The sequence below is a fragment of the Aedes albopictus genome, chromosome 2, assembly GCF_035046485.1.
Source record: "Aedes albopictus strain Foshan chromosome 2, AalbF5, whole genome shotgun sequence".
Taxonomy (NCBI): domain Eukaryota; kingdom Metazoa; phylum Arthropoda; class Insecta; order Diptera; family Culicidae; genus Aedes; species Aedes albopictus.
In genome coordinates this window covers 275,073,541-275,089,940 of record NC_085137.1, presented here as the reverse complement: position 1 = coordinate 275,089,940, position 16,400 = coordinate 275,073,541, and the positions used below count along the sequence as shown (strand labels likewise).

Genomic DNA, 16,400 nt, shown 5'->3' with positions numbered 1-16,400 from the left:
GCTCGAGGATTGTTGAGTTGGATCGGATGGTCGCACCTGGACGAAGAGGTTGGCGACAGGAGGAGTGATCCGGAAGACAACATGAAGGTGGAGCTCGGAGAAGGACCTGGTCGGAGCCGGAACTGGTGCAAGCGTCGGAGTTGGGCCACTTGCCAAGCGTTGGAGTGAGGAGGAGCTTCAAGCCAGGAGGAGGTGATCGTGGTTTCGAAGGTTGCGACGCTAAGGAGGAGTGTTGGAAGTTAAGTAGCGTTGAACGCTCGGGTAGCGTCGAACCTTCAGGTACGTGAACGGCGGCAGTATGGTTGGTAGGTACAATTGTTGGAGAGAAGGCAGAGGTATGAAGTTTGGAAGAAGTTTGTTGAATTGTATATAACTGAATGGAATAAAGAGTGTGGCGGTTGCAGATTGAGGTATCTGTCGGCAGCCGTCTAGTTTGATGGAAGATGTCTCGCGTTCTTTTTTTATTTATTATTAAGAAACAGGCATCGACGGAGCTAGCCTCGTTATGGCCTGCGTGGCCATGGTGGACTAGCCAACAGAAACTAGCCACTGCAACATATTTTTACCCCGGATCGTACCTAAATTATGATATGAAACTCTGTGTTCAGCACAACTGAGACCCGACCTTTTATTGCTCTTATAAGAGTACCATTTTCTTCACAGTACATTTTAATTATTGTTATTGTGCTTTGCCAGTATGTGTCTCTGCAACTGGTTGTTTCGCTTGCATTTTAAAGGACAATAAGAACAAGCATATTTTGGTTCCTGGAAACATTCTAACCGCGCATGCCGTCTCATATTTTTTGCTAGTGAATATGCCTTGCCACATTTAGGACATCCAAAACTAGTTTCCGATTTCGTTCGGGGGCGCATATGGAGAGGTATTTTCCGTTTTTTCCTGTGTGATTTGAATTGGCAAACATCGGAAGTCGTCATCGTAGGACTCTCCTCCGACACAATATACCCAAAAGAACATCCATCCTTTATCGATTTGACTTCGAGCATCACTGTAGGAGCCGCAGTTGGTGATTCTACAATTTCTTCCAGATACTCAATTTGCCGCAGCTCGTATCCTGAAACAAAAATAAACAAATGAGAAAATGTCAAAAAAAAACAACTATGAATAAACAAATGTCGCTATAGAAAATTTAAATAATAAGTTTTTTTTAGTAATTCAATAGTGATAATTTATTCTCAGGATATTTACATAATCTTACAAAATGTCAAATCAAATCGGATGTTCTTCATCGAAATGCTTAAGTAAAGTTTCCCGCATTGCACAACTGAATCCACATAAATGGCACTTAAAATTCAGATTGCTATAAACTGTTCTATCAATTTTACCAAATCTTTGATACGATATAATTTCCTTTAATAATGTTTTTGGTTTCAAATATTTTACTCCGTTTAAGGAAATACTTGTTTCTGCATTATATAAACCAATAATTTGATTACTATCGATGAGACTGTTAACACTAAGGAGATTTACTGATGCTGTGGAGTCATCCTTAAAGTCGTACATAATGCTTTGCTCGATAGAACCATCGGCTTCGTCCTCCGTGGTAAATATTCCTTCGACATTTCCGTTCGAGTTACCACTGGAGATGTGTATCAATCCGTTGACAGCCATGCTGATAACATTGTCGCCTTGGAAGAAAAAAATAAAATGCGCAGTGAGAAAAAAAAATTGAAAATATTCTTGAATGGTTGTGAAAATTTCGGGATTTGTGACACTAGAAAGGGGCTGTCCATAAACCACGTGGTCATTATTGGCAGGCGGCTGTCACCTGAATACCACCCCACAGGAAAACAGTGAGCCAACATCTCTGAACCCCTGAGAGAGAGGAGACAGCTGGCTTCGATTGCGTGATTGCATGCTACTTAATGTCAAGGAGGACCTGTCACAAACTGTCACCGCGAACCGAGCTGAAAATCGCACATTGATGGTGTGGGAGTGGCCAAATATGCAAAAGATCCCATCAAAATTTTGCTCCGTTTGTTGTATTTAAAAAAGATAAAATATTATTGATCAGTTTCCCACGACCAGCGCAACGTACTCATTTATTTTCCATGCTCTGTCGCAACGAACTCAATATGTAATTTATTTTTTTTTCAAACCATTGTGCGGCGCTAAAAGTTGTAAAAAGAAGTAAGAAGAAGACATGTAAACATTGTGGCTGTCTCCTCTCTCAGCTGAACCCCACTGCGTGCTGAACCCCAAACAAATAATCGTTTCAGGACCAACAATTGAAAAAGGCAAAATATTTTTCCAAACAAAATATATTAGTTTCCAAAATACTAGGGCAATCGTAACAAAAAGTTATTTTGTTAGCTGATATATATATGTTACTCTAAAATAAAGATGTGTGTGAATCAGCTCGTAATTTGAGACCTGAAGAAGAGATAAAAAATGTTACTCGTAAATCACGCTCAAATCAAATGTTTGCCCTGAAACTGATGCTGACTTCAAAAACATGGACGAATCGCAACCGGCTGATTATTGGGGAGTGTGAGGAAAGACCACGGTCCATACAAATTAAAAAAAAATATGTACGAAAGACCACGCAAGGGAGCGGGGGTGGCTTCGGAATATCCAGGAAAATGACCACGTGGTTTATGACAGCCTCAAAAACCTAACACCACAGAGAAACAAACGTCACACTCTGATTGCTTCCCATCGATTACCTTTTTAACGGTTGATTCAAATATTTAATAGTAGGCCGATCTACCATTGTCGGCCACTTGCTCCTGTTTGACGTTTGCTCACTACCGCCATTTATTGGCGGCCCGGCCAAATACAGTATACGTTTAGCATTGGGCGATTACGTTTTCGTGACGATGTTTTTTAATGAAATATGTTCTAAGTGTTACGTCTGTTTCTCTGTGCTAAGTAATCAGTAGTAGTAATCAAATTAGTCACCCTGATTCGTATCGGAAAGGCTGTCATATTCCCATAGCATTTTTAGCGACGCAACTGTCGCGCTGCTATGGTCCACTGCACGAATTTATGTTGGCCTGCTTACTCTCACAGAAAATTTGACATTTAGGAGGTGCCGACACCGCTCAAACGTCAAATTTCGTGTGAGAGTAAGCAGGCCAGTAGAAATTCGTGCAGTAATCCATATGTGATCACCCACCCATAGCGCTACTATTTTGCGAGCGTATCTAGCAGCGACCGGTAAAGTTTGCTGCAATGATGGAGGGCTGCCAAACAAGGTATAGAACCGTTAAAGGTGCTCTAACACATTGATTTAAAAAGTCTACTATTGTATCACAGACAAACAGACGTAAAACTTCGAACATTTTTCGATTCAAATCATAGTCACGGAAACATTCGCCCAATGCTAAAATGACTAAGTTTGGCCGACCATCACCTAGGTGGCGGTAGTGAGCAAACGTCAAACTCGAACAAAAACGATGTGAGCGCTACAGGTGGGTAGTTGGCCAACTATTAAATTTTGAAAAAGATCGTTAAATCGAAGTACGATGGGAATTTTCAGAGTGTTACGTCTGTTTGTCTGTGATTGTATGGTAACAACATTCTATACAATTATTTTTTTTTTCTATTACACTTATAGTTTGGCCTATCAAACAATAAGAAACAAAGAAACTCAAGATTCTACCGTGCCATGCCCTAAAGACCTTAACCCTTCAGCGCGCGCGTCGTTGTAAAAAGTACAATATTACCAAAAAACCTCGCTCGTCGTATACAGCGCGAGCGCGGTGCAGTTTCAGCTGCTTGATGGCGCGCGTTCTGGAAGGTTAAAATCAAAATGGTTAAACATAGCATTGTTCCCAATACCGTGTATGTGACCCGCATACATTGGTGATCCTTTGAATCATCCCTATATCAATCATATTGTTGAGGCGCAGCAGTGTCTCAAGCGGGAAGCGGTGGACTCCTTCAGTATTCCTGGCAGGAAAATGTCTCGCAAGACCTCGGGAAGCCACGGAACATAGGAATCCGGTTCGAACAACAAAATGTTTAAGACTCCGCAATGCCTCAAACGGGAATTTCTTCCTCGCAAGAAAGAAAACACACGAGAAGTACTTAACACTAAAAGCACTTTATTCTACTCAACATTGCGTTGTTGATGCCACGCAAACGCTTTTACACTTCTACTTCGCGTCATCGAAGCCACGCGAACGCTTGTACATTTCGATATATCACTTGACCGTTAGCCGGGTCAAAACAGACTATTTCGTCGTACGCTGGTCCGTGTCTGCTTTTAAAGCTCCCAAAAATGTTGCGCGACATAACTTTGAATAATCCAGAACCATCCAGAAATCTGGCTGCACTGGATCCCACGCGGTCGGCTCTCTCCGTCGCGATGATAGCGATGATGATGATGACACTGAGTTCCCGACGGTGGCGATGGCGCCAGCGCGCGTGTTTACATTGAGAGTGCTGATGATGGTGGTGGTAGCGGCGTGTGAACAAGTTTCTGCTGCTGATGGCGCACCCACGTTTGACGGTTTCCGTCTTCATTCGCGTGACAGGGGAAAGTGGGGCACTTTTTCCACCGGAGCGCTCGATGGACGCGAACACATATTAAGTTCATACTTAAAAGAACCTGTGCGTTAAACGTTGCCTAGAGGTTTGTACAATTGATTCATAAAGTAAATAGTATCAATAATATCTTTAGTTTGCAGTTTTAGCCGAAACACGGTATTTGGAACACAAAAGGAACCATGCCCTAATACCGTGCATTGGTACTATGCACTCACATTTTTAATTGCTTGTTTCCGTAAATATGTGCCAAATTTATCACGCCTAACTTAAGGCGAAACTGGAAGCATTTTGTTACGGGTATAAATAATTGTTACAATAATAAGACAAAATAATTGTTTAATGTGTTCTAAATGTAACATTCGTGAGTTCTTTGTGTTATATCAGGCCAAACATTTCAATAGGTCCTATCTGCATTTGAGAGGCTCTCTTTGTTCACTTTCTCTTTCAATTATTGCAATGTAATGGTACACTTTTCAACTACTTTTGCAGTACAAATCAAAAGACGGTTGTTTTGACTATCGTTCTATGCAAGGAGACAATCATAATTCAAATAAACAGCTGAGATATTAACGAAAGAGAGAGAAACCAAAGAGAGCCTCTCTTCTGCAGATAGGACCTTTAGACATGTTTGGCCTGATATGTTTCAATTCGACTTGTATATATTGTAGGGAGAGTAATGGAAATGCGAGCGGTTCTGACCTGAACTGTCTTTATTCTGACATAACTCACTTAATTAACACACCACGGCCTACTACAGCTCGGCCATTCTGATATAACACATCGTCCTCGATGTGACTCTTCACTCCAGCGTCGTCTTCCTTTGAACTCCAACTCGGTGACTTAGACTCCGAGTTGTAATGCGGCTTCTCCCTGGACAGTGCAGGCAGTACCCAGGTATGCTTCTCCATTGATGATTACGACTTGAATGTTTGACTTCGCCCATTCCGTAGCTTCCTTCGCAGACAATCATCTCTTCCCCATCTTCCAGTGCTTAAATGATGCTTCTTCCAGCCAAATTGCTTGTAATCACTTCTGCAAAAAAAAACACCCAGTGAAGAATTTTCCGTTTGACGAAAATTTTCACCAAATGGAGCAAGAATCGAACCTACACTCTCACAAACATGAAGCTGAATTAAAAACAATGTTGAAAACTTGTAGGTACCTATTTTGTGCTACCTACTTGTTTGTATTCTATGTGAAGCTATAGAATATTTGTATTTTATAAAGTTTTCAATGTTTAAGACATTGTTTACGAAGAAAAAAAAAACAATATTTAAAAACAAAACTTTTCAAAATCACTTTTTCCATTTATTTTGGAAATATGAAAAAAAAACCTTTTTTTTCGGATGTCCACGTGGATATTGGGGGAGGGGGGTAGGGGTCAATGAAAAGTCCACGCTTGTCCACGGGGAGGGGGGAGGGGGTCAAAAACCATGAATTTTCTCGTGGTATATGGACGGCCCCTTAAAGGATAAGATCGATAGGATGAATACTTACGTTCCTATTCTTCAGGTTTCAATAGGCGGAAACAACTCAGCGTTTCTTGGCACCAAGTTCTCGTTTTCGAAGAGCTCCAAAATTTGCTTAAGTTGATCTTCAGTCACCGTAAAATTCCAATGCCGCGTTCTGAAATATTTGAAAACAGAAAGATTCTGATGGTGAATTAATACGATGTTAAATTAAGTCAAATCTTTAACTGTAAACAATTACCTTCTAAAAATGCAGCAAACTTTGAGCAAACTACACGAAAACTTCAGATCAGTTAGCAGATCGTCGATTAATTTGTTTGTAGACGCCATATTGGTTTATTTCTGCATACATGAAATCCACGTTCGCGGAAATGTCAAACTCACAAACACACTAACACAAAGGCACCGAAGCCATCCACGTTTAAATGTGATCAATGTTACTAAACTTTCGAGTAAACATGAAGTGGGAAGCAGATAAAAGTTACATGAATCACGTAACTTATGTGATTTTGAGAAGGTCGGTTACATGAAATTTCACGTGGATCGGACGTGAAGAATTTTTAGAGTGTACTATGCGCTCCTGGTGACAAAAACCTTTACGGAAGCATTTTAAGCTGAGAAAATCACAATTCCCAATCGTCTGTTAGAAATATTCCAATGATTACTTTACTTGGCGATTGTTGGCGATGCAAAATTTCACCTCAACATGATTTTGTGCGTGAATGGGATTCAGTCACACTGCATGTGAGGTGATGCGATCACGTACGTGTTTGAACCACCAGCCCAAAACATAATGTCAACACAGATAGGAAGAAGAAAAAAATAACAAAGTGGATAAAAAGAAAACCGTCTTCGCGAGTCTCGTCTCAGTCCGTCCTAAAAAAACCGCGTTATTTCAAGACCCGTCGTAAAAAAACCGCGTTATTTCAAAAACCGTCGTAAAAAAATCCGCGTTTTTTCAAAAACACGCGTAAAATAGTCAGCACCACATCTAACGCGACTTGACTTTTTTTACGACGTTTTTTGAAATAACGCGGTTTTTTTTACGACGGGTCTTGAAATAAAGCGGTTTTTTTTACGGCGGGTCTTGAAATAACGCGGTTTTTTTTACGCGGGACCATTACCGTCGTAAAAAAAAACTTAAGTGTATCTCCATGTTTAGCCATGAATACTGCTGAATCATGGAAATAGTATAAACTAACAAACATTTTCTTGCAAATAATCAAATTTCTCCGCTTAACAGGCAACTATTTTGATAACTATTACAGTTTTTGTGAAAATCGATGAAATATCGCCAGACCCACAGAATACGCCTCCAAGTATGCAATCGCACAGCATCCCCATGTAGTTCGTCAGATGACCAAAACGTTTTTTTACGACGGGTTTTGAAATAACGCGGTTTTTTTACGACGTTTTTTAAAATAACTCGTTTTTTTTTACGAGGTACCGCGTAAAAAAAAACTTCAGTGTACCATAAATAATTCGGAATTCTATCGGCAAGTTAATGTCTGTCCACAATCGCAATCTTATCACGACCAATAGTTTCCCGGTCGCATCGTGTACTCAGTACACGCACCATCAATAAAGTTCGCTGGTAGTACACAGCGTGTGCGTGGTGTCGCTGAGAGTGGCCGAAGACGAGGGTTAACTGTTTATATGATGAAACAAAGTGCATTTTGTCTCAACTTAGTCCATTTCAATAAATGATTATTTTTATTGCTTTCTAGAATCAACACAAATAATAAGCAAACCCAAAATGGATGATGATCAACAGTTCTGTCTTCGATGGAACAATCACCAGAGCACACTCATCTCTGTGTTCGACACACTTTTGGAGAATGGAACATTAGTTGATTGCACATTGGCAGCTGAAGGAAAGTTTCTGAAAGCACACAAGGTCGTTCTCTCGGCATGTAGTCCATATTTCGCGGTAAGCTTAATCCATACATATTCAAAGTTTCGGTGAATTGCATGTATGTTCTCTATTATAGGCACTACTCTCACAACAATACGACAAACACTCAATCTTCATACTCAAAGATGTGAAATTTCAAGAACTACGCGCCATGATGGACTACATGTATCGTGGCGAAGTAAACATCTCACAGGATCAGCTTGCAGCTCTTTTGAAAGCGGCTGAGTCCTTGCAGATCAAAGGCCTGTCGGATAACCGAAGTTCATCTACTGCACCACCACAACAAAAGCAGGCACAAAGTGAAGCTTCGGCATCAAAATCGCTCCTGGCACCAGTGTTACCTGCCAGCAAGGTAAAACAAATTATGAAATTGTGTTGTGAACGTACGTTTTGAAACATTTTTTTTTTGTAATTTTTAGGTTTCAGGCTTAACGATTGAAAATAAAAGGCCTTTGAAACCGGATATACGTGAAACAGATGTATCTGGATCTCGAGAAGGCTCTGTCAGCCCTACATTACGCAAACGTAAAAAAATTCGCAGAAGGAGCGTCGACAACAATAATCAAATAGGTATGTGCTCTCCAGTTGTTAGGGTATAGGGTATGTGTTCCATCAGTAATCTCACGCTCCCATATTCATCCTATCCGAAAACAAGCGATTACGGCACCGGTTGATTCCGTTCTTTTTGTTTTCATGGGTGCTCACTTCTAACAAAAAATACAAAAATAAGAAACAAAACAAACAACGCTTCAATCCTTTGTTTTTCGTAGGATGAAAATGGGAGCCACATGCTTAATAAGGGAACGAATACCCTACATACCGCTCGAAAAACCGACTTTCGCATATACCTACCAATCTATTCAGCTCGACGAACTGAGCATGTGTGTGTGTGTGTGTGTGTGTGTGTGTGTGTGTGTGTGTTTTCCTCCCTACCACAACACTCAGCAGAGAAAACCGATTGGAAAAACTCTGCTACTTGCCTCGATCCCCCTGGTACCACTGACGCGACTGCTTCAGGGGGGGCAATGCGCTCATGCGCTCTCCTTCTTCTGTGCTCATGCACATTTCTTCGCTTCTAAATTTGTTATTCTAATCAATGTCTTTTTTAATTTAGTGTTCGTACCTAACCTATCGCCATTCAGCGACACAGTTGGTACTACAAACATTCACCAAATTTGTTATTCTAGATGCTGCTAGTTTGCTCCGAACAGTGCTCTTTCGGTGCCACTCGTGTGCCATTAAGCACTCCACTTTTTCGTCCAGCTTTTCGCACACGACTCGGATAGTCCCCGACGGTGGATCTACCCTATCCGACGAAGAGTTCCCCGACACTGAAACTTCTTCCGTTACCGATACTTCCCAGGCTGGTGCCAAGGTCGGTCCTGCGATTCCGGTTGGAGACTGGCTTCCGGTTCACAGGCGCCCCGACGACCAAGCTCCGGTGCTTTTTCGCGGATTACTCGGTCTAGTCCCCGGCGGTGGACGGACCTAGCCTACTCCGACAGAGAAAGACCCCGACGGTGGAAGTTCTCTCGACACCGATGTTTTCATTCCGACCAGTATGGTGCCAAAGTCGGCCCGGCGATTCCGGTTGGTGGAAGACTTCCGGTTCACCGGCGCTCTGACGACCAAAACCGGTGCCACGTTACGGACGACTCAGTCATGTCCCCGGCGATGGATCATGCCTACCCGGATCGCGGTCCTGCGCTCTCTGGTCTTCGCGCACTTCCTTTGCAGCGCGCACAGCATCCCCGTTACTGCTCTGTCGACAGCGTTCCACGTGTCTTCGTGGCGACACATCTCCTCGGCAATGTTGTCGACCGTCAGGCCGCGCATATCCCTGCGCATCTCCGAGAACCTAGGGCATTCGAAGACGACGTGTGCCGGTGTTTCCTCCACGTTCACACACTCCTGACACAGAGGGGAAGACGCGTGACCGAATCGAAACAGGTACTTCCGGAAACAGCCATGCCCGGACAGAAACTGCGTCAGATGGAAGTTCACCTCCCCATGCTTCCTGTTCACCCACGCCGACACATTTGGGATAAGTCGATGGGTCCACCTTCCGTTCGCCGCATTGTCCCACTCTTGTTGCCACTTCACCAGCGAGTCCATTCTAGCAGCTGCTCTCGCATTCCTTGCGTTACTCCGCCGATAGCACTCGACGTCTTCCTCTAGGGTGATACAGATGGGCATCATCCCAGCGATAACGCATACAGCCTCCGACGAGATTGTTCTGTAGGCACTCGCGACTCTCATAGCCATGAGCCGGAACACACTGCCCAGCTTTCCACGGTTTCTCTTCGTTTTTAGCGCCGGAGCCCAGGCTGGCACTCCATACCTAAGTATTGAGGTTGCAACATTTGCCAAGAGGCGCCTCCTACTGCTTCTTGGACCGCCCGCGTTTGGCATAATCCTCGCTACTGTGTTAACCGCTTTCGCCGCCTTTTCGCAGGCGTAGTCAACGTGCGCGTTAAAGTTTAAGGGGTCGTCGACCATCACGCCCAGGTGCTTCAAAGCGCGCTGCGATGAAATTATCTCCTCTCCGATCGTGATCTCCAACCTTTGCACTGCTTTGCGGTTATTGACTACGAGCACTTCTGTCTTGTGATGGGCTATCTGCAGCTTCACTCCATTCATCCATCTTTCGACTGTGTCGATTGCCTCCGATACCAGCACTTAAACTTCATCGATTGATTCGCCAGATACCGCTAAGACAACGTCGTCTGCGAACCCCACGATAATGACTCCTGCCGGAAGCTTCAGTGTTAACACACCGTTGTACATTGCGTTCCAGAGCGTTGGGCCAAGTATTGACCCCTGTGGAACACCTGCTGTCACTCTAAACGACCTCTGCCCTACGTTGGTTTCGTACACAAGGACTCTATTCTGGAAGTAGTTCTTTAGAATCCTACACAGATAGTCGGGGACCCGCATATTATGCAGGGCTACGGCGATAGCTTCCCAACTGGCGCTGTTAAACGCGTTTTTAACGTCTATCGTTACCACGGCGCAGTAGCGTGTGGTGTGTGTGTGTGTGTGTGTGTGTGTGTGTGTGTGTGTGTGTGTGTGTGTGTTTTCCATCCTTCCTCCCTCAGCAGAGAAAACCGATTGGAAAAACTCTGCTACTTCTCTCGATCCCCCTGGTACCCTGGTGCTACTTCTCTCGATCCCCCTGGTACCACTGATGCGACTGCTTCAGGGGGGGGGGGGGCATTCGCTCTTCTTCTGTGCTCATGCACATTTTGTCGCTTCTAAATTTGTTATTGTAATCTTTTTAGTGTTCGTACCTAACCTATCGCCATTCAGCGACACAGTTGGTACAAACATACACCAAATTTGTTATTCTAATGCCGCCCGTGTGCCATTTAGCACTCCGGCTTTTCGCGCACGACTCGGATAGTCCCCGACGGTGGATCTACCCTATCCGACGAAGAGTTCCCCGACATTGAAACTTCTTCCGTTACCGATACTTCCCAGGCTGGTGCCAAGGTCGGTTCTGAGATTCCGGTTGGAGACTGGCTTCCGGTTCACAGGCGCCCTGACGACCAAGCACCGGTGCTTTTTCGCGGTCTACTCGGTCAATTCCCTGGCGGTATACGGACCTAGCCTACTCCGACAGAGAAAGACCCCGACGGTGGAAGCTCTCTCGACACCGATGTTTTTATGCCGACCAGTAAGCAGTGTTGGTAAACTCACACTCAAAGCACACTCATGAACCGCTCCTGCGTGAGCAAACTCGCACGCGATTCTGAACCGTTTTCTCACGCGCGAGAATTTCATGCAAAATCTCGCACTCACAAGTCACGACGAAATCTCATTCGCTTGTAAAACGAAACCAAATACATTTGAACGGCAATCAATGTTGTTGTACGCTAGATTTGCTTTTGTTTTAAAAAAAGACAATTACACCGTCTTCGACCTTGCGGCCTCTACAGACTGAACATTACAAACATTTGACAACGGACAACACATATTACACACCCAGTGGCCCAGTGGAGAATTTTCCGTTTGACGAAAAGTTTTCCTCGACTGGAGCGGGAATCGAACCCACACTCCGAGGCTTACGAGACACCTAAACGACTGACGCCGCTAACCGCTCGGCCACGAAGCCCTTCGATGTAAACATTTACAACACCAAGAAATAAAGGAATGAGTGAAATCATGAGTCAACTCATGCATGATTTTTTCGGCGGTGAGTTTGGCGAGTCGAGAATCGCGCGTGAAACAACTCAACCATGAGATTTGAGAATTTGAGTTTTTACCAACACTGCCAGTAAGGTGCCGAAGTCGGCCCGGCGATTCCGGTTGGTGGTAGACTTCCGGTTCACCGGCGCCCCGACGACCTATATCCGGTACTACGCAACGGACGACTCGGTTAAGTCCCCGGCGGTGGATCAAGCCTACTCCAGGGTGGCCAGCGAACCGGGAAAACCGGGAGAACCGGGAAAAAGCCGGGAATTCGGAATCACCGGGAAAAAACCGGGAAATATTCGGGAATTCAGATTACCACCGGGAAAATTTTGCATTTCCAGGAATAATTCCATACTGCTCTATTATTTCTAATTATTAATCACTTTTTTGTCATCCATGAAAATAATCTGTAATGCCAAGCTTGTTGCTGGTTTAAAAGAAGTTGCAATATTTCGATATATTTTATTGAAAATACGACTTGCGTTATATTTAGATGTTGAGAATTTTAAAATCATAATATCGGTTGCTGAAGTCGATCTGTTAAGTCATTTTAAAAGTTATAACTGTTTTTATTCTTAGTTTTCAGCAAATCAAGAAGAAACACCTGCGTAATAATGTAAAGAGTTTCAGTAAACTTTAGTAAAGGGCAATCTTCCTCTGAATTAGTCTTATATCGATGTCACCAAAATACAATAATGCTACAAAAACTAACAAGGGCATTCACATGTTTCTTATCACTTGTCTACATCAAATTGAAATTGTGGGAAATGTATTTTAACAACAGCAACAAGGAATTGATGAAAGACAGACTAAATGGAGTAAATAGGACGTTGTCGTTGGCTAAATTTTAACAACAGTTATGTACAACTAAACTGAAACCTAGAATCAGAATCAGTATTTTTACTTGGCCAAACGTAATTCTAAGCAGTTTTTTTTGGCAAGTATTACTAAAACAAATAATGTTATGGAACATGAGAGACGAACACAAAACAATAAAGCCTATAGGCTTTCTGAAAAAAAAATGTAAAATTGTTAAAAGGAATTAACGATTGCTCAAAGGAATTCAGCAATAAGGCCAGTTTCGTGTTCAAAAGGAATCGCTCAAGAAAGTTTTAGACCAATTCCTGGAATAAAAATTCCACAGTGACAGCCATTTGAATTGTCATTCCTTCGCAACTGCGTACTGCGAAGAAAAACGGTTTCTTGGGCGATTCATGCAAGAATTTCTTTTTGCTTTCCATCAAAAGTTTAAATATTTTTCAAAAAAGCCTGTGTGTCAAAAATGGCTGAATCTGAACATGTTGTTTAAATTGAGTTGATATGAAACATCTTCAAAATTTTAACACAAGTATCAGGCATACTGTATCAATTCTAGTGGAAATGATGTTTTGACGTTCAAACTAAAAATGAGAAGAAATGTGAAAGTACTTTACAGTTGCAAAAATGTACATGTACAGTTTTTACAGAAACCTATGTTTCATTGGCATTGCGAAAAAATGTCATCAGGAATTAAAATTCTTAAGAGATTATTTTTGAATTTTACCCAAAAGAATCTCTTGAAGTTCACCCAGGAGTTTAATTGAAAATTCAAACATATGTTAGTTCTGAAATTTATCCTGGAACAGCTCCTGAACCGATAGGGATTATTTTATTCAACACAAGTAAACAAACAACTAAAACCGGGAAAAAAATGAAAATTTCGGGAAAAAACCGGGAGAAAACCGGGAAATCAAAATCTGAAATTCACTGGCCACCCTGCTACTCCGATCGCGAACCAATACTCTTTGATCTTCGCGCCATCTCCGATGGAGAGCTGACATGACCGCATTCCATACGGTTTCGTCCTGACACATTCTATCTACTACGCTGTCGGGACTGAGATTTCCAGCAGCGCTCGCTAGCATGTCGCCACGTACTTCTTCAAATCGCGGACAGTCGAATATCACGTGCTCCGGTGTCTCCTCGTTGTTTGGGCATGTCGGACAGAATGGGGACTCTGCATGGTCGAATCGATACAAATACTGTCTGAAGCATCCATGATCTGACAAGAACTGTGATAGGTAGAAGTTCACATCGCCGTGTTTTCTGGACATCCATACCAACACATCTGGGATAAGCCGGTAGGTCCATCTACCCTTCTCCGCGTTATTCCACTCTTGTTGCCACTTAGCCAACGAGTCCGCTCTGATTGTCTTACTCAAGTTTGCAGTGTCTCTTCTCCGGTAACAGTCTACATCACCAGAGTGCGAGGCCGCCATGTTTAAGAATCCAACATCTTGTATGTAAACATTTGTGTATCCACAAAGGATTCCATTGTGGATACACGATAGATGTTGGCTCCTGTCAGATGCATTAGGTGGGATTAGGGTTGCCACATACGTGCTCTACATCCTCTGCCAGGGTGATGTGTATGGGAACCATCCCGGCGATAATGCAGACTGCTTCCGACGATATCGTCCTGTACGCGTTCGCCACATGAATAGCCATGAGTCGGAACGTGCTCGAAAGTTTTGAACAACACAACAAGCAATTATGAGTGTTGGACGAACTCCTCGCTGCGCGGCAAGCTCGCGCTCGGTGCTGTTGAGGATTTGCGTTGTGATTTCTGAGTTTTATTTTCACTCCTCAGAAAATCGCCAAAATCGCTTCCTCATTTTCTCGCGAGGGACTTTCTGTCAAGCCGGGATACAGCATTAACAACTCTCGCTGCCTTCTCACAGGTATAGTCGACGTGGCAGCTGAAATTCAATCGGTCGTCCACCATCACGCCCAGGTGTTTTAACGCACGCTTTGACGGGATAACCTACGTAGTTATCCCCGTAATACATAGTTATTTTATCGAACAGTGTCAGTTATTATTTTTGCCCTTTTGTCACTTATTTCAAACAAACCAATGACAAATTTTACCATTCAGTAATTCGATTTGAATGGTAAAACTTGCAATTGTTTTGTAATTCTTTTCTGCCCGGGCCATGCCTGTGCGATGTCAATTATTCACAGGACCGATTGAACGTATATGTTTTTACCTGTATTTGTCGCCAAAAATATGTAAACAAACCGATCAGCTGATCGCGACGTCACGTTCGTCAGAAAATTTGTTCGCAGCTTCTGGAACGTGACGTCACCTTCGGCAACTTCGTGTGATTTCGGCTTGCCGAAGTTGATATGACACGACTATTACTTCAAAATTATCATATCACAAACACCACTTTGTCCGATGGGCCTAACCTGCACGGTAAAAATTCTGCACTATGATACGAAGGGATTGGCACTTGAATTCGCACTACTTGCCTATCAATTCGTTATCATTGGAATATTACTTGGAAAGGAACATCCTGTGCCTCTTCAGTTTTAATGGAACATCGCTTCAATTCGCTATTGACAATGTTTTGATTTAAAAACAAAAATAAAAAAAAATAGTTTGTGCCACACCCAGGTTTGATAGCAGGACCTTCACCGTTTCAAACTTCAGTCTTACCACTACTCTATTTCACAACTGTTAGAAAGCACGGTGTGTCTGGTAGAAGAAATTTATTACAAAAAAATAAGCATCGCTAATTTTTACGTTACGTGAAAGTTGACGCTTCTAGCTTTCATTCAAGCCCAACATCGAAATATTCCATCGGGGAAACTTTTTCATACAAAAATTGGGTATGTTTGTTAAGTAGAAATAGGGATTAATTTGGAACCGTTCATTTTGTATGGGGAAAAACAGTATTCTGAAAAAGTTGTTCGAGATCCCTCGGTGGATTTTTTTGAGGGACTGTGCAAATGAAAGCTGAAAGCCTCTATTTTTGAATAGCGAAAATTTTGACGATGCCTATTTTTTTGTAAACCTTTCCCATACACACGCCGTGAAAGCTGTTAATCGAAGCGAAACACTTTCTACCATCTGTCATCTATATTTACTTTCATATCTAAAGCAGTCATTCTCAAATCAAGAACTTTTCACTTCAGATCTTATAGCTTTGTGCAGTAGTGTAAATCGAAGTGATTTTCAGTTGATTTATCCGGTGTGTTTGTTTTGGTTCTCAAGCCAACACTGACAGCATTGCGAATCTAAAGGAAAAAGCATTTGTGATCATGTTGCTTGGGAAGTTGAATAGTTAAGGGATTTTTCCCTTGATTCGAGCGTGCAGAATTTTTACCGTGTGTGAAATTTAGAACATTGGCCCGTGCGCAAGGGGGGGGGGGAGGTGTTGGTTTGAGTGTTACCGCCCACACCTCCCCCTCACCATTACCGACGCTCCATACACTAGGCGCTTCTCCGCCTTTTGCCTGAATCGGGAAAAACCCCTCTCTTGGCGTC

General features: G+C 42.9%; 1 protein-coding gene and 1 long non-coding RNA gene across 2 annotated transcripts in view; one reads left to right on the top strand and one right to left on the bottom strand.

Moving 5' to 3' along the window:
* LOC109425229 (protein bric-a-brac 1) overlaps nucleotides 1-8,712 on the top strand; it is a 63,504-nt gene extending 54,792 nt beyond the window's left edge. The window contains exons 5-7 of the mRNA XM_029880304.2: nucleotides 7,710-7,912; nucleotides 7,974-8,249; nucleotides 8,317-8,712. Coding sequence (XP_029736164.2) covers nucleotides 7,710-7,912; nucleotides 7,974-8,249; nucleotides 8,317-8,496 — 659 coding nt within the window. The 3' untranslated portion in view covers nucleotides 8,497-8,712. The remainder of the gene's footprint in view (nucleotides 1-7,709; nucleotides 7,913-7,973; nucleotides 8,250-8,316) is intronic.
* Nucleotides 604-7,703, bottom strand: LOC134288999 (uncharacterized). The gene is made up of 2 exons (XR_009998207.1): nucleotides 6,011-7,703; nucleotides 604-5,545 (listed from the first exon to the last, which is right to left on the bottom strand). It is a non-coding gene; the product is annotated as an uncharacterized LOC134288999 (long non-coding RNA).
* Nucleotides 8,713-16,400: the final 7,688 nt, after the last annotated feature.